Source organism: Typopeltis vanoorti, chromosome 14 (genome assembly GCF_054136105.1).
Source record: "Typopeltis vanoorti isolate ZY-2024b chromosome 14, IOZ_Tvanoo_1.0, whole genome shotgun sequence".
In the NCBI taxonomy this organism is placed as follows: domain Eukaryota; kingdom Metazoa; phylum Arthropoda; class Arachnida; order Uropygi; family Thelyphonidae; genus Typopeltis; species Typopeltis vanoorti.
This window is the reverse complement of record NC_143562.1, coordinates 56,717,450-56,737,056: the sequence shown is the minus strand read 5'-3', so window position 1 is coordinate 56,737,056 and position 19,607 is coordinate 56,717,450. Positions and strand designations below refer to the sequence as shown.

The 19,607-nt window shown below is 34.9% G+C and overlaps 1 protein-coding gene and 1 pseudogene across 1 annotated transcript in view; both read left to right on the top strand.

Annotated features, from left to right (window-relative positions):
- The window catches only part of LOC150099501 (pan-ceramidase-like), a 46,498-nt gene extending 34,856 nt beyond the window's left edge, over positions 1-11,642 (top strand). Inside the window, exons 11-18 of the mRNA XM_090403447.1 lie at positions 2,763-2,875; positions 6,616-6,710; positions 9,039-9,078; positions 9,260-9,358; positions 9,465-9,704; positions 9,796-9,849; positions 9,932-10,020; positions 11,459-11,642. Of these exons, the coding sequence (XP_090259573.1) occupies positions 2,763-2,875; positions 6,616-6,710; positions 9,039-9,078; positions 9,260-9,358; positions 9,465-9,704; positions 9,796-9,849; positions 9,932-10,020; positions 11,459-11,642 (914 nt within the window). The remainder of the gene's footprint in view (positions 1-2,762; positions 2,876-6,615; positions 6,711-9,038; positions 9,079-9,259; positions 9,359-9,464; positions 9,705-9,795; positions 9,850-9,931; positions 10,021-11,458) is intronic.
- LOC150099502 (U2 spliceosomal RNA) lies at positions 1,366-1,545 on the top strand (annotated as a pseudogene).
- Positions 11,643-19,607: the final 7,965 nt, after the last annotated feature.

Here is a 19,607-nt window from a genome sequence, read left to right as displayed (position 1 = left end):
GTTGTATCAATCATATGCTGATTAATTCCGTTTCTCCACGAAACTCCAACTAAAGAATCCGGATTCCTTCTTAGTTTGGTCCTTAATGACTTTCCCTAACACCTAATGCTGTGCTATAGGTTCTGCAACTTCTTTTGTGGTGAAATATGAAAAATATAATTCGTTGGCATTTTTAATTTTAGTGTAGTATTCGAAATGATTGACAAATCGTGGAAATTAGCGAGAGGGAAAAAAAAATCGAAGCCAAACATTTCGGGCACAAATCACTGATGAGAAATATGCTTGGACTCTGAGCATTAATCTAACAGTATTGTGGTACTTCTAAATATCATCTGCAATTTCTGCAGTTTTTTTTATTTTTTCAATTTAAATACAACTGCAAGCATTACTGTTGTAAAGAAAAGTTCTGTTTCCAGGAAAAGTCATGAAAGAGTTCCATGTTTTGGCCTCTAGAAAAGTTTCCAGAGCATCTGTGATAGGCCGCCCGAAGATAGCCTTAACTTCAAGTCTAGCTGCCAACTGCAGGAACGTTTTAAGGCTTTCTTCAACCGGTTCCCGAGTTAGTCAATCTCTGGTACGGGCAAGCGGGTTTCTCGTCCCGTTAACTCGAAAAAAAAAAAATCGACCGTAGAACCCACACTATTTCAGACATCCTGTTAAGTACCGAGAGATGGAAGCACTTTTTTGCCAGTCTCTTCATCGGTTGCCGTTCATGATTAGCGATAGTTTTGGGCCAGTTATCTCTGATTGGCTACGGGTGGAGATTGAATTGCCTACTTAGTCTCCAAAGGCTAGATACAGTTAAAAGGCCTCGCTTACTCCCTACAAGGTAATAAAAGGTTAGCTGATTATGATATACATCATATGTCTGCCCAGGGGAATGTTGTAAACCTCCCCTGGGCGAGAGTCGCAAATATATATATTTGACACCGAACTGTACAGAACACTTAATAAAGCTAAAAGAGCAAATGAAATTACTTTGGCGGAAAATTCCTCTGAATGGAAAGTGAAAACAGAAAGAATGTTAGAAGAAAACGATGATTGATTATAACATGAAAATCATGTTATAAAGATATAGAAACTTCAAACGATATCACCTTTTCTATGACATCACCTAAATGAAAGTAAAATCAATTCGCACACTGTCTGTTTCAAACTTTCCTGCCAGCGACCCACAATACAAAGTAAATTTTACATCACGACCCAACACACACACACAACGTAATTATAAGGCCGAGTGGACTCGAATTTGTACACCAGGAAACTCGCGGCAAAAGTGGATCAAACCCAAAGCACTTCGCCGCCTTCCAAAAAATGTTCTTGTGGCCTGTATCTGATGTTAAGCTGATAACAGATACCGCACTTTTCGCTTCTCGGCTTTTTTGGATAAGATTGAAAGTGTAGTATCTGTCCTTAGTTTAATATCTGATAAAGGCCCAATCCCCCCCCCTCAGATATTAAACTGGTTATTGGAAGGTAGCGATGTGCGTAGCTTAGTCCACCTTTGCCATGAGTTGCACTACTTCTAGGGTTAGCTCTCTCTCCATCGGGAAGAAGAAAAAATATATATTAAACTTAACAAAATTTTTACAAAATACGTGTTCATACTACATATCATAAAGTAAAATCAAAAACGTAACAAAGTTAATCCGATATGAATTTTATTAACATTTTATTATCATAAACTCAAAAAAAAAAAAAAGAAACATTTTTAATGCTTCAGATGTACTTGCCATAAAACATAAGATTCATTTTTATTCATAAACAGTGATAAATATCCCCTCATACCGCAAATGCAAGGCAAACAAGTAGCTTTAATGTACTACTAAATACATCTGAGCACTATATTAGAGATGTTTCCAACTTGTAATTGTCAATACAATTACAAGTTGGAGACATTGGGAATAAAAACGACCCGCTTCTGTATAATGATGACTTTCATCCCACAGACACTAATTACCATTAAGAAAAAACTAATTTTTCGATTAAAATTCAACCGATACGTTCACACTAGCATACTGTACATATTCATTTCAAACTGAAAAAATACGTCTGCTCAAAGCGGAAGGGACATAATATACCGTCAAACGAGTTCCCTCTTGTAATGCTGCCCTGTGTGAACGTATTAAAGCTACTCTATTAATTTTTTAAAAAATGTTGGTAGTAACCCGCTAAGCTGATTTCACAGCCCACAAAACCACAGTTCGAAAAACACTGCTCTAATATTAGTTTCGACTTGCGCGCGCTTGGCTTGTCATTACGGATTAATGATGGGCTACAATGCTAATCTGAATTATATCAAACTTCATGTTGGAGAACGTTGTCAACAGAACTCTAGAAACAAAGTTCTCAGCTCAAAAAATTGGACACGGCGAATTGAAAGAAATTAAGTTTTGTGTGTGCGCGTGCGCGCAATACGTGAAGGGGAGTTATCGTGCTCATTTTCACTCTTGGGGCCTCGAAACGGTCTAAAATTAACCAAATTTAAATTTATTATATATTGAAACATGCCAATGTGCGATATGAACAGTATTGCTTTATCAGCAATGGCTGCGATTTTAACAACATGTAAGAGCCTGTTCTAGAAGAGCTTGAATAGCTGGAGTTCTTAAAATGTGTATTTAAAGTTAAAAACCATTCTATTTAACTTTTTAGTACATCCTTACTTTCCCAATCAAAACAGATTTTAGTGGAAAATCTCATGCAATTAACGCCATTAATTATATCAATTATAATGAAAACACCAATTTCCTTACTTCCAGGTACGAAAAACTTCTCAAGGCTTTGGAACTTCGTACGAGATTTCATTCGACGTCCGTCCAGCAGCTTAACTGAATGTCACTATCCGAAACCAATCCTACTTGCTACTGGGGAGGTGAGAACATTTACGTTTAAGTGTTTTACAGGATAAAAAACTGAACCACAATAGATTATGCACAAACGTGTTTTTAAAAGGAGCTCTCAAGTAGGCTTAATTTCGGGAAGGGGTGGAGAAAGAACTATTTTCGTAAGCTATGAAAATTTTGGCGTGTACAAAACCAACTCCCCCCCCCCTCTCAGTACCTAATCATACATACTTCTCAGACATAAACAAAACGATTCAGAAATAATTTTGAATCTGAAACAGCAATTTTCAGAGAAAGTTACTTATGAACGACAACTGAAAATTTTTTTTACTACTTTCACTAGTCCTGAATTATTTGCAGTTTTATAAGTAGTTGGTTTTCAGTTTTATAACTTATAAAACTTATAAGCAGTTTTATAAGTTATTACTAAGCTATGCTTAAACAACACACTGTACTTTTTTTTAAGTTTAAATCACAGACTTAAGCGCAGGAAGATATTCAAAGTGCCGTAAATTAGCATGCTTTTGTTCAGGTTGTAGTGATCAATTTCCTCTCCCTCCCTCTCTCTGATCCTACGTAACTCATTCAGTATCAGCAATGTCTTTTGATTGGTAATACCTGGGAGTGAATCTCGTTTTAGGATGTGAAGAACTTTTATAAAAGCATTTCAACCGAAATGCTCTTATAAAAGAAATTGGCCAGTCTTACAACGGAAATAGTAAGAGCTTCCCCTCTTGAGTTTCATTCTGCAAACCAGGGAAATCGTCCAGAGAACACGAGCAATAAAGTATAATACATTGGCCTCAACTTGCTTGGCAGTAATGCATAAGCTTACCCTTAGGCACTAGCTTTATTTCAGAATGAGTCTGATTTAGAAAGCCTGCTTTGTCGTTATCATGAGAGGATCTCTCAGAGGACAAATGACCATATCTTCTGAACTCAAAACTTGGACAGTCTTTCCCCGTTTTTTTTCCATAATCGCATAACCATATCAGCTACGATCATTTTCAGAAACTAAAAAAATAAAACTGATGCTTGCATTAGAATTCTATCATGCATGCAAAATGAGTTAATAAATTGAATGCCATTTCTTCAAACACTGATTAACCACATTTTGAATGATACAAAAAAAAAAGCCTTGTTCCATTAATGACTTTAAAATGTTCCATTAATGACTAGGCCTCTTAACAAAGGCTGTATAGTATCTTCTCAGAAACAAATTGTGAACGCAAATACGTGAGCAAGCGAATGGGAGTTGTAGTCATTCAGTATGCCGTCCTGTCGAATGACAGAATAGGACCTTGGCTGGTGCCAGCTTAGACCAAACATCACGTCAGCTTTGCTTCCCATACAATGTCTTGTTAGCAGCATGATTTATTTCCAGTATTTTTTTTTCCTTAAAAAGTCCATTAGACGTTTTCCAAATTAACCCCACACAAACAAAAGTCACGTTTTTCCGCAGAATCCTCTATGCTTAAACTTGTACAAATCCTATGTAAACCATACAATGTTAAATTCCAAGCTTAGGGAACAGTTTCGTCCAAATCGCAGAATACAGGTTGGTTCAAAATTCCACGTACAAACTTCGAGGGGAGGTAGAGAACATTAAAATCAACCATATTCACATAGGAAAGAATGACAAGAAACGCCACCCGAAAGTACTAACAGGGACACAAAGATGCAGAAATAACACTAGGCAGTAAGTAGCATAAAAAAACTTTATTAGGCGTAAGTGAACAGTTCAATAGTAGTTGGATACATAATATGGTAAACGAGGTGCATGTCTGCTATCTCAGCGTTCGTAAAATGACGCATGTTCTTCGTAAGACGTCGAAAGCTAGAATGAGGAAGAGCCCCCAATTGCCCACCTGGAGCGCTAGCCAACAACGTCACCTACCACTTTCGGGTGGCCTTTCCGGTTATGCTTTCCTATGTGAATACGGTTGATTTTGATGTTCTCTACCTCCCCTCAAAGTTTGTACGTGGAATTTTGAACTACCCTGTACAATGTAAAAATCTAATCTGTAAGCAAGCACACACGCGAAAAAAAAAAAGTCAAACTCGGTACACACATGATTTTTGAAATCACTTGGATAAATTTTCTAAAAATAAAATAAAACTAGTACTGTAAATAATTTAATTGTTGTAAAATGCGACGTTATATAATTACAGTGACCATATTTTTTTTTGGAGAAAATAAAGGACAAATCAGAAATTGTTTCATAATAATAAAAAATAAAAAGCAGGTTGTGTTCATTTATTTCACTAAAAAGCTTTATGACATTTATTATAAAATATAAGTATATACATAGCATTTTAAACAATCAATTATTACTCTAAAAAATTTAATTTTGATACTTTTCACAAGAATGAACTTTTTTTTTAATAAATTAAAAATTCATATAACTATATACAATTCATGTCAAAGTTACATTTGGTATAAATGTATGCTTTCAATGTTTTGATTTTTAAGTGGGTTTTTTCACTGGTCACGTATTATTCGCTAATGAAAATACTCGTTCAGTGGGGTATTAGATCCAGAGACACATAAGCATAATTCAACAATTTTTAAAAGATATGTATTTATGTGTGCAATATTTAAAAATTTTCAACCCATCTACGTTGGCAGGACTCGTCATTTTGTCGGCATTCTTCGATAATTTTGACTGATGACATAACTTTTAATACACGAAACTTCATCAAATGGTTCGCCATCATTTATATTTAAGTTCCAGACTGGAAATGAACAAAACGCTTTCCTCGATCTTCGTCCACAGAATAGGCCGTGTGCTACGCGCTAATATTCAATTTATTATTCCAGTTCACAAAATAAAGGACAAAATGGCCATTTTAGAAAAGAAAAAAAAATCTGAAGAGCAGAGCAGTGAAATAAAGGACATATGGTCACCGTATATACAATATAAGATATATCGGAAATTATCACAGTATTATTTTTTTTTTAAATCTAAAGCTAGCAAAACTAATCTCATTTCCCGCATGAGTCAGATAAACTGTCAATGTTATAACGACTAGCAGTTAGTATACAGAGACTTTAAATTTTGCATTAATATCACCCAATAATGATTCTTGACTCTAGGAGGTGTTTGTGCAAACGAAGACTTCGTTTGCAAGTTAAAAGTTAGGCTTAAGCCTAACTTTTAACTTTCGTTTTCAGATCATTTATTAAATGTCGCAAATATCCCATTATTTCAAGTTACGCATTATATAATTATACAAAACTACTTACCTACTTTATACTAGAAGTTTCCAACGAATTAATGGAATATGAGAAGAAAACATTGAAATACGTAAACAATGAAAATATCACCTTGCAGCACAACTAAGTACAATTTTTGACATATTCTCTCGCGTCTTGTAACTGACGACGTATATAAAAAAAAAAAAGTGGGGAAATAATTTCAGTGTAAATTAGTTTCGTTCAGAAAAGCTTTTAGTAAACTGATAATTAGGCAAGTGATTTAATACTGATTATGTGTGATTTTTAAATTCATTCACGATGAGTCTATCGACTTCGTGGAGGGTGTAATACTAATAATAGTTTCCAATGAAAAGAAGCATTAAAATTATCTTAATCCTGATTTAAGATTAGATTTCTTGATGCTATTAATTTTAATAAATCAAATTCGATAATAAAAATGAAATAAGTACTGAAATTATGTAGATTTAAAAGGAATCGTTAATTTAATTTTAAGTAGTTAGACTTCTATAGAAGTAATTTCTCGAAATATTTTTTTTTCTCCTTTCTTAGATGAACTTTCCTTACAAATGGCAACCGGATATCATACCTACACAAATTATAAAGATTGGTAATTTGGCTATATTAGCAGTTCCAGCAGAATTTACGTAAGTGTTATTTTTTAAATCCTACACCATTTCTTTATAACCTTAAGAATGCAAAATATCATACCTACACAAATTATAAAGATTGGTAATTTGGCTATATTAGCAGTTCCAGCAGAATTTACGTAAGTGTTATTTTTTAAATCCTACACCATTTCTTTATAACCTTAAGAATGCACAATATGTGTTATTGCTATCGCAGTCTTCGACACGTCACAAATTCTAAAATGTTGCATTTCGGTGTAGTACTATAATCATTCTATTAAATATGTTTTACGACTAGGAAAGGCATTGTTTACTACTCTTCATATTTGTAATGAAGTCCGCTGGGCTTAAAAACATGCTATCTCATGAACAATTATGAAGTATGTTCGTTCATAAATATTCACTGGAAATAGGTAATCTAGGTTCTTATGTTTTTCATTTTAAGCTTTAAATTTTTGAGACCATCATACTTAAAAATTTACTTCAGGTAACGATCATCTTACTGTCTAAGATTATAAATTTAGTTTTAGTGGAGTTAACACTCGAAATTTAAATCTGAGTCTTAGTTAATTTCTATTTCTCCCCAAATAAGATTATATTCAATAAAATTATATTATTTAACTAGAAAGAACATCTCAGGATTAACTAGAACATAATTTGGACACCAATAAAGCATGGTTAGAATACCAAAAAAACTGAAATCTCCTCTGGTCCAGGTAGTATCCACATCAACATTTGCAGTCCATAGAATTAACCACTCGTATATTGCCTGCACAACCTATCAAACTTCTGACATCTATTAAATAGCATGGAAGCGAGTTTATGTATATCCCATCCACAAAAACAGCCATCAAACTCTTATGATGTTGCTCTCATCTCAGTCCTCTCGAAAGTAGTGAAGGTCGTCACCTTCTTTGCTACCAGGAGACCATACATTAGTGATCACCAATGTGAATTCTGCTGCTCACATTCCACAGCTGATCTTATTCCACTTTTGGACACAAGCCACAAATGTTCCTGTCGCTCGACAGTTTCATGGCATTTAATCTGATCTCTCATCGAGTCCTAGTTGACCATCGACCATGTTATCGTCTGCCTCTCGAAGTGGATTGCCAATTCTCTTTCTACTTGTCTATTATAGGTCCTAATGGATAATTTTCTCTTCAGATTTCCAGGGCATATCCTCGATCTCTGTACCTTCTACACTTTTCTTCCACACATCAACTTATTCCACCTATAGTTCTGATGAAGTATGCTATAACCATGTCTCTTAAATACTGACTTGCCATCATTCCCCATCCTCCAAAAAAAATTTGATATATTCTTTCATCGAAAGTACTACTTCTTTCACAAACTGCAATCGCATTATTATAGACTGTCCTGTTTCTGCATTTTTGGCGCAGCCCCATAAAACAGGCAATTATTATTTCTACTTTCCTCTGAGCATGCAAAAATTTGCTGGTCAATATCTACACAGTTCAAACTTACCGAATCGATTCCTTTATCCTTGGCTCTTTCTCAGTTTTCCCCAGAAATTAAACCTTCAGCCGTTGAAGAAAAACAAAGTTTTGTCACCTCACGTGGAAAGGGGCTGATAGAAAACAAAATCGGGAAACTACATAAGACGGCTCTCATCACCAGTTAATATTAAAAAGGAAGAACAAAGCACAATACCACTTACTTCCTATCGAAAATTCACGAAAAGTCTTTACACGATGAACTGAGGCTATCGCTGCTACCAAATAAGATTTGATGGTAGTAATTGCAGTTTGGCCATTGTATAGTAACCTATGAGGAAAGGAATAAAAGCGTATTTAAATGCTAGCCGTTTTTCTACCACCTCCATTACTAAAAAAAAATCTGTATACGCTTTTTGACATCGGTGTATATTTTCAAGCTGAAGATTTGAAAGTAGAAATTAAATTGAACTTTTCACCCACATTCGTTTTTGCACCAGATTTACTAACTGGAAGAACAATAACAAAAAATGTATCGCGGTTTTTTTTTCATCATCAAAAACATAATTACAAAAATATATTTAAGTATCGGATTGTGTAGATTAGGTTAGCAGTAACCACTGTAGTTAAATGATTTCATTATGAAGGCATCGAACCCAAGAATTCTTATCCTGTATAATCTATATGAAATTTCAAAGAATGTATTTTTTTTGTGAGTGAAGATCATGGTTTTTAAACGATTCTGATTCTATAACTCGAAACCGAATCGAATGTATACTTCGTAGTTTAATCCCTATATGAATTTATTTCCTTAATGTCAAACTACAATATATTTAACATTTTATAAAAAATAAACGCTTATTTTTATTGTGTTTGAAATTTATTCCAGAACAATGGCAGGCCGAAGATTAAGAAATTCTGTTCAGAATGTAAGAAAAGTTCTTATTCACATAATTACTTAAAGATTTGCAATATATTAACACATTTCAATTAAACTGAATTAGAATAATTCAAAGTATCACTTTAGTATATTTAGCCTACAAACTCGCCATTGACTAATCTTATTTCGATAAGAAAATAATTTAAATGAACCATTTTTCCCCATTTCAGTTAATGGATCCTCCAGAACATGCCAATACAACAAAGGTGGTAATTGCCGCACTAAGCAATGCATATTCATCTTACGTCACAACATTTGAGGAATACCAAGCAAGTTCTATTGATTTATTTTTGAAATTATATATAAAAAATCTGAAATTTTATATCATCTATTTAGTAAGCCTTCATTAAATGAATTCAATAATATCTGATGCAGATGCAACGATACGAAGGGGCTTCAACCATTTATGGACCTCACACTCTTGAAGCATACATCAACCAGTACGAAATGCTTGCAGATAATATGATTGTAAGGCACGATATCTTCCATGGTCCACAACCACCGAATTTGCTAGCTCGGCAACTTAGTCTCAGTCCTGGTGTCTTGTACGACAGTGCCCCACTAGGTAGGAGGTTTGGCGAAGTGTTGAAGGATGTCGAGAAATCTTATCCTGTAGTAAGTATGAACGTTTAATGATTACGCTGTTTGCTGTAAAATTTTCTTCAACTGTAAAGAAGAAAAATGAAACTTTTATTTTTCTTTTTAGCGATCTCAAGTTTCTGTTACTTTTATAAGTGGAAACCCTCGTAATGACTTAAAGGTAAGTAATTTTTGAAATAACATGGATAGTTATGTTTACTACTTCGATTACTTCGATTCTTAATCTTATGACATTCTTTCAGTTGGAGGACAGCTTTCTGACGGTCGAAAGACTGAACAATGATACTTCCGAGTGGGATGTAATTGCAACCGATGCGAATTGGGAAACAAAGTAAGTATTCTATTGTATTTTTGTTTATGCAAGGCTAAGATTTAGGATATGTTGACTTGTGAATGCTTCTCGATTTTTTATCGAGAAAATAGCCAATTGTTTTTGCATTCTTTTGATATAAGCATGACAAAAAAAACATTCGATTCTTGAATCAAAAATTGCATATGAAATACTACTTAAATGATTTATTTCTTTTTCTTCTACGCGTTATTCCCGCTTCCCATGCAGGGTCCTCGTGTTACTTTAGATGCGACTTCTTTGTTAGTACTACTCCCAACCGACCCGTCGCCTGGTCTGCCGCTGGGACTTAAGAAAATCCCCATACCCACCTGTGTTCCATTATTCCTCTCTCCTTCCTCCCAGTGGATCCCGTTATTGAACTTCATCAATTATCATATACTCGGTTGAAATTTTTTTTGCTTAATGTAGTATTCGGGAATATTAGATATAAATCACCCTGACTAAATAAAGAGGTGTCTCTAAGTATTAATTTGACAATTTTAAAAATTTCTGTTGAATTAACTTATACTCGAATGACAGTTGTAATATATCCGATCGTTGAATTCATTTTTGAAAAAGTTCTCAGAATTCATCTGAATTAAAACCAATTCTTCATTAGGCAACAGTTCTCCATAGCTTGTGTTTTCCTGGAGGGTGACTTATTATTACAAAACTTTTTTTTTTAACATAAGGTGGCTCGTCCATAAGGGCTGCATTCAATGCTGCCCTTATGGACGAGCCGCCACTGCATATAGAAAAGTACTTTTGAAATCGGCGTAATTCCGAATTCATCTCATACAAAGCAATAAATTTAAAATATTCTTATTTCTGCTAGCTCTTATTAAAATAATTTCTCTTTTTTTTTTTATTAATTTTCTTATTTCGGAAAGCATCTCGCTTAAGCATTTGTTACTTTCCAGTAATGTCGAAAAAACGTACTTTTTTTTCCCCCTCCTTAGTCAAAATTTGAACAAAAACAATTCCATTGCCTCATAAACACTTCGGTTTTAAAAAGGCTGACTGTACGTAGCTTCTTGGAGTTCTTTTCATTGCTAGTTTTTTTTTTTTTTTTTTTTTTTTTTTTTTTTTTTTTTTTTAATTTCATAGAATCATGAGGTTCTGTCAATTTTGAATTTAACCTTACTAGAGAAAGCATGATGTATCAGTCAAGTTTGGTTAATTTTTTTTTCTTTAGTTTCCTTCAAACCAACTGATATTCACATTAATGCCACTTTCTATTAAAATTAATAAAACTTGAGCTGAGGAGTGTGAATACTAATAAGCGAATGTATGACACTTCCATCGACTGACCAAACTATTTCCAATTGAAGAGTGGAAAACTTTCCCTCATGTATAATTTTACAGAATAAATTATACGAAACTATCTCTATATCAAATTTAATACTTCATTAAAGTCAATGCATTTCTGATATTTCAGGTTTTATTGGAAAAGGACCAATCGATTTTTAGGAGAGAGTCAAGCAACAGTCACGTGGGACATCCCCAGTGAAACGAAGCCAGGAATTTATAGAATTAGGCATTTTGGTTCCAGGAGGAATCTTATCCAACAGAAGCGATCATTTACAGGAACTTCGAGCAACTTTGAGGTTACGTCGCACTAAGTCCATTTTAAACGTATTGTTCAGTTTATTTAATTCTTCACTCCATTTTAATACACCACAAAGCAAGGACTTAAACATTTATAGTAATTGCTCAATCATTGTTTTTAACCATTGGAGCCACAATGAAATAACAGCAGGAAGGGAAGCATTCGACGTATTTTACTTAAACATTAATTTTGAAGTCGTGAAACTCCAGTCATAGATGGCGCTAGTTGTAGCAACGAAAGCTACTTTTACTCAGCTATTTTAACCTAATATAATTCATCATTTGATTATATTATCTCGAACGTCTTCCTTCCTGGTAATTTTAGTTTTTCTTTTTTTAATTCTTTTGATCACAAATTCATCCTAATTCTCAATACACAACATTCTTATTATTTATGCTTACATCCCTGTTCATGTATTCCTAACCAGTATTACTTCCATGTGTGTATATACTTGAAGTCATTAAAATGTGAAACAACGATGTTTACAATGTATTTATTCACCAAAAAAATGCTACCATTTATCATGAACACACTTCTTGAAGTTTCATCAGCCAGTACATTGTTCCCAGTGTTCAAATAACCAGCGGCTGCCCGAGCAAATTTTTGAGTGTGTGCAAGACTATTTTTTTCCGCTCTTCGGTGTCATATTTATATTATTTATTAATGTATCAAATTTTTTATATTAAAACATTAAATTACTGAATAAAAATTTCAGATTAATTTTGTTTCTTAAATAAAAATATTCTATTTATAAGAGAATCAAATTTTCTCAATGAAATTGGATCTAAATGTTTTTTCTGCCCAGGTGATTATCAAAATAAAGATAATTTGGAGCTTATATAATTATCTTTATAAATATGTATATATAAATTTGATATTTTTCAAATAGATGATATATTCAATTTATTTATTTTTTTCCTGCCTCCAGTATAATTGTAAGCTAAGTTTTCTGCCTTTTTACTTTTTTGCCTGCGGCATTCGCATTCCGCCCCTGCCTCCAGCCGGGCCTGCAAATAACCTATTTGTAGCGTTCTAGTAACCCGAATATTATGTGTGTGATCTCAACTACTAACGTATCAATAAACTGAATCGTTCAGAATAGCTTTATTATTGCTAAAACGTCAAGAGTCGACGAATAAACGAATACAATGAACTAAATTTTTAATATTCTCAGGGTCAGCTCGTGCATAGTCACTTGCTTGTAATATTTATATTTTATCATCAACAATCCTATACAATTCTCTTATTTTGTATAAAAAATAATAAAAATCCATCTTATAGCACTTAGGAGGGAAAAAGAAGCTAGCAGCACTGTGTTTATCACAGTGTCGTTTTGTATTGCTACGAGCGCAAGCATATGCATGCCATAGTGAGGTGTGAGCTAATAGCGTGGCACTGTCCGTCGCGCAGTTCCACTTCGTTTAATTACAATTAAAGAAATGGATTTTATTTTTAATAATTTTGAATTATACTAAACTATAATTTTATCGATAAAAAACAATATTTTTTCATGAAACAAAACAAAAAGAATATATTTTATTTTTAAGTAATCTTGAATTATACCAATGTGTATAATTTTATCGATAATAAACAATATTTTTTCATGTTTATTTTTAATTTTTATCATAATTTTGATATTTTATCCAAACACGTATACACTGTACTTACAGTGTGTATGTATATTGCGAAAGTTGCAATACCCCCCCCCCCCCTCCCGAGCCGCCACTGATTAGTCTACCACATAAACACTCGCGAGTGTGAGTTAAATGCTATAATCCTCTATTTTAAGACTTAAACCATTTTTGGCAGCGTATCCCTTTGTACTCATTGTCATCGAAGTATTTCACAAATAAGTATGAGACAAATTTGATTTCAAAATGAATGAATTTAACAATCCTTGGCCGGAAGTGGCTTGAAATATTTTCATGTTTGGTCTCTAGAGCAGTTTCCGGATTCTTTAATCGCTACTACAAATGTGTTACAGGGTGTAACAATTTGAGTTGAGGGGATTTGCATGGCATAAAAATAAAATATGTTGATGAATGTGACAGAATTTCACGACATTACTCACTGATTATATAAACTAGATGGAATGAAAGGAAAATTAAGTCTGCTCAGCAAATCTAAAGATAAACTGCGCATGGATGTTAATAGAGGAAGCTGCTTGCTTTTCCACGTGTTTGGAATGCGGTAGCTAGTAATTGAAACAGTGTCCATGAAAATACCTACAAAAAATACAAACAAAATATCTTTTTTGTTTGTATTTTTTTCATTAAACAGAAGTCATTAAACAGACTTCCCTCTTTCAGATAACAGAACTCAAGCAGGTTTTTGTTGCACCACTCAAATGTGAAAGCACTGTTAAAGATTGGGGGGATGTGAGACGATATTAGTTGCACAGGCAAAAAGTACTTCTTTAATAGATGGTTTTTTTTGTGTCTTTATAGCAGAAGTATCATTTGCTCTACGATGCTTGATCGCACGAAGAAAGTCTTGGGGTTTAAATCTAGTCGCCAACTAGAGGAACATTTTCTAAGCCCTTTTTTCGACCGGTTCCCGAGTTAGTTTATCTCTGGCATGGGCAAGTGGGTTTTTCTTCTGGAAACTCAAGAAAATCTGACGTCGAAGCTCCACTATTTTCAGGCATTAAAAATATTGTGTTAGGTTAGGGACCACGAGCTGACAGCACTTGCTAGCCGCTTTCTTCCCTGCGTACCGATAACTGGCCTAAGGCTATCACTATCTCTGGTTGGCTACCAGTGGAGATTGAACTGCCCACTCAGTCTCCCAAAAGTTAAATAGGACTAAAATGGCCTCGCCTACTCCCTATACGGGAAGGAACAAAAAAGGCATAAATTAATTTATTTATTTTTATGAGCCTGTGTAGCTCAGTGGATGTGGCGTTTGCACACCACCGCGCTTGGCCGCACGAAGGAAGACTTCATTTCGAGTCTAGTCGGCGACTAGAGGAAATTTTTCTAAGCCTTTTTTCGACCGGTTCCCGAGTTAGTCGATCTCTGGGACGGGCAAGCAGGTTTTTCCTCCCGGAAAACTCGGGTTTTTTGTCCTGTAAACTCAAGAAAATCGACCATAGAACCCACATTATTTCAGACATTAAATATATTTTGTTAGGGACCACGAGATGGCGGCACATTTGAGCCGTCTCTCTTCACTGCATACCGCTTAATTGGTGATAGCTTTGGGCCATCTGTCTCTGATTGGGTACCAGTGGAGATTGAACTGCCCACTCAGTCTCCAAAAGTTAGATAGGGCTAAATGGCCTTGCCTACTCCCGTATACGGGAATAAAAAGGCGTTAGCTGATTTATTTTTTTTTTATTTAATTAATTTTTTTTTTTTTTTTTTTGTATGTGTGTGGCTGGATGACTATAGACCTGATGCATTTGTCTCAGGAAAGACTAAATATGTAGGCCAAGGCCAAGAAGCGATTTCATCATACTAAGATATGACTATTATCATGGGTAAGGGATTAGTTGAATCAAATAAGGCTATGAAATACTTTGCGTTCTTCTGATCAGCTTGTCTTTTGGGATGAAAACTCAAGGTCCTAGAAGGAGATTTTCTGCTGATCCGGAAGCGATTATCCATCCAAAAGGTATAGTTCGAAAGAGCTACGGAGGCTCAAAGGAAAAGTGAGATCTATCTTACGAGAAAAATGGCAACATGGAGTTCACTAAGCTGTCTTCACCTTACTGGGAGAGCAATGAGGAGATCCGTATGGGATAAGGGTCTTGAAGACGATCATTTAAGTACTATTGTCATGAGCAAAAACTAGGATTTGAAGTAATTGGGGAAAGCTAAAGAGTCGAAATTGGTCATTCATCAAGTGTCCTTTGTAACGCGATCTGAATATCCAAAGAGGAAAGTGAGACATCTGTAACGAACAAAAGGGCCCACTCCCTCTTTCATTGCAGCCTTGAAGAAACCTTTAATCTTCTTAAGTGACCGCACTTTCATACTAAAGGTGAAATTTACTGTTATGTACACTTAACATTTTAGACAATTTTTGTATTTATCTGTGCGAACAAATAATTTGGTCACGTATATTCTGTAACTAGAATGAAACATTGATTTCAGGATGTTCAGTCTTATTTTAATTACATAAATGTATTATCTAACCGTTAGCACTTTTAAAAGTAGCCCAGTAGTATATTCTTCCGTCGAGAACAGTCCAGAATGATGTCATCAGAAAAAACCTACTAATAGGTACAGATGAATCATCTGTACATAATCGATGCACAGAAGTTCAATGCACTATTCACAACTGAAAGGCAACTCAAAATCCAACAATGCTTTATGTTAATTCCATGGCTTTAAATCATGGAACAGCACAAAGCAAATCGCACCATTCACTAAGAGTAATACGATATATTGCAAGCAGTACTGTGGAGTATTTCACGATGGTGTTCACTAACGGATACTATTAATCCTTCTGTTATCAGTTACAGCACCATGTGCGTTATATTAGCAGTCTTTCCCTGTTCACTTCTGCAAATGGAGTTTTCTTTACTATTCAGAAAAAATAATTTTATACTTATTGCTTATACAAACAGAAATGTAAATAACTGGAATTAATTGTTCATGGGGATCATCGTCTATCGTCATCCTTTTCTGCAACGGTTTGTTTTAGTGTCTTCAGCTCTGAAAGGTGCATTACTTTTCTCCCAGTGTATATACAACGATTTCAAATATCCAATTTTTCCCAACTTCGAGTAAAACGATGCTTGCTGTGCAGTATGTAGAGAAAACAACTACTGCAATGAAAATTGCAGGAAATTCAAGCTTTAATTTCTTTAATTATAGTGATTAACATTCGCTTTAAAAACGTAACTGTTCATGAAGCAAAGTTAGTTAAATTCACTATTTTTAGAATATCATTTAGTTGATTTAAGGTTAAAGTTCAAAATGTATACCCAACTACTGAAGCCTTGTACAATAGCAAGACGATGAGCCGAAACAAGGAATATTGTCATTATAATAATCATGCCTAGACGATAATCGGTGGTGTCAAAAGAAGGCATAGGCTTAAAAATATTCAATAAACTTCTCTGCCGTTACATAACTTTGCAAACGTCTGTTTGTAGAACTTCTAGGAAAAGCATTTAACACTCGGCTTCTTTCATCAACTGCTCCAACAGAAATTCACATCAGGCAGATCAAAAAGCCGTTTCTTTTTATTTTCAAATTCTTTCTTCATGTAACCTTTTTCCAGTTCAGATTTTAATTTCTTTCTAAATCTTATCTGGTCTCTCCCCCTTGTCCGTGGTCTTCCTCTTGGTCTCTTTTGCTCATTTTTCATTTCCGTTCTAAATTCATTCTCATTTGTCCAAACCACATCAAATCGGAGTTCATACGCATTTCTTCAACACTTTAGTTCCAAACCTTTCTCAACGTCTATATTTCTTATTCTATCTTTCCTTGATTTTTTTTTTGTCCTTAAAACTCATTTCCGTGGCTTGTATGCTTACATCTTTCGTTAATCTTAGTAGTATTTTTTTGCATAAGACAAAATAAGCAGAAAGTAACTTCTGTTAATCAAACGTTTGCACTCCAGAATATAAGGATAATCTTCTCTTCTTTATAAGAGAATAAATTACAAAATCTTGTAGGACTTTCCAATCTGGGAATACTTAAACTGTTTCAAAAATTTCTGACATCACCCAATAAAAGGTTGTAATCTTACAGCATTTTTAGTATACAGGAGATAAAGATGAAGTAATTTGATCTACTACAAAACTTTTAATACTACTTCAGATTTCCTATAGACAATGGCGCCTCGCACAAGATGATAATCTTGTGCGAGGCGCCATTGTCTCGACTAACGACATCCACAAATGCAATGGAAATGGAGCCGATCAGGGGCGAATGCTAGTCTTGAAATTCACGCTTGCTCTTGTTATCATTCAGGGAATGAGAGGTGTGATTGAAGTCTGATTAGCGGAATAATGAATTATTGACCATTTAAAAGTATGTACTGTATTTAGAAATTTATGTACATTTAATCATACAAATACAACTTTTATTTTACAAATGATATTCTATATTTTTCAATTTAGCTACTTGAATACAAATTCTACCCTACAGTTCTTCCTTATGAACTTGTCAATAACATCGTCATAAAAAGTTGGTTGTAACTTAATTTTCCCAAGCAACACGCACACTTGTAAAGGCTGGCTAGAGCAACTTTGACTGCGTATGGCCCGTGTTTAAGCAACAGGGTGAGATGACGTGGAGGGAGCGGAAATGGCTATGCGCGCGCATGAAATCACAGTGCTGAAGCGAGGACCTGGATGCTCCCACAACCGAGCAGGCCAAGGTAGCTTGACTAGCGTCGGCCTTCGATGTACAACGCAAAGCTCAATTATTGCCGCGCAAGCATAAAACGTCTTCTGTTTACAAAAATAAAAGCCTAAATGGAATGCTTATAAATGCATGCATTTTATTAACAAATAAATATTACTACTTTCTCAATTAATGAGCTTGCTCAGCAAACATGGAGAATTCGCCACTGGAGCCAATGTCCAGATTGAAAAGTGTAGACGTTATCCACTCAGTTAACCAGGCCCGTGGAAAACCTCTAAGTTTTGTGGGCTGCCAGTCGCACATTCTATGGATGAACGAACGAATGATTATTTTGCTGGCCATTATATCACGAAAAAAATCTAGTTGCTTATGGAATGTGTCCAACAAGAAACTTTAAATGAGTTCAGCGGATGAGCTTCATCGAGAGCTAAGTCAAGACGGAGACATTTACCACTGATAGCGATCGGTGTGTTAGGTCCCCCCCCCCCCCAAAAAAAAACCCTGAAACAAGATTATCGTTTGGACTGCAGCATTCTTCTGGAAAGTAACATGAACGTTATTCGGTATTGGCAGTTCAGTAGGTAATGAGGAAAACTTTAAAAAGTAGATGTTCCAAAAGCACCTCAACACCATTTTAGCTACTTTAAACCTGATGATGGCAAATAGATCTGACCTGAAGAAGTACTTAATTTATAGTCAGGCTAACACTTTTCCTAGAGGATCGCTGCCGATAAGTCCAGTTTTTTTCCAGTCTCTCACGTTACGAGGTTTCGAAATATAAGTCAGTGACGTGATTTCTCTCGTTTGGACAGGTACCATGTTTGAAGTACTATCTGTACCAAGACAATATTATAGGTGTTTTCCATGATACAGTATAATAATAAAAAAAGTTGACCAAGATTTCAAATTACCTTGTATTTTAGTTTATATGTGAATTCTACAGAATGGTAAGAGTTCCACCACGCCAGCTAAATTCGGAATAGTTTTCCTTCATTAAACTCTCTTAATGATCTAATTAGGAGATACCAGTCTTCCGCGATTAGATTACTCGTTTGACTGAATTCCCACTTTCGAAATTGAAGCAATGGAGTTGAGAACGAACGGCTTTTGATGTAGCAACTCTGCTATATTGCTAACGCAAGAACTGGTGAAGAAACTGTGCGTGTGGAGAAGGAAAAGAGAAAGTTGTCCACCTGGGCTACGTAGACTTTATGTAGATTTAAGTATACGAAAAGGCGATGAGGTAAGTTATCTATATATACATGCCAGGAACGTTAAAAACAAAGTGGTTGAGTTTGCTTTAATAAATACATCGTGGCCTAAAATTGTTGGCATTAGTGAAACCTGGCTCTCAGAGTCGTATGTTGCAACTGGAATCGAGCGCAAAGGATATAGTATTTTTAGAGATGATAGAAGGGAGGAGTACTGCTAATGATATTAGATGACTTGAGTCCAGTTCGGATAAAAACACATTTAAAACGGTAATGTCCTGCATAGCACTGAGTTTGAAGCTATCAAGTAGATTCTAACAGGATGAAATATATATTAATGCTCATAATACTATAGTATAATACTATTTGAGCATTGATTGGATAGGAGAGAAAATTTATAACAATGAAGGAGAATTTATTGAACTTTTGCGTGACGAGCCGGGC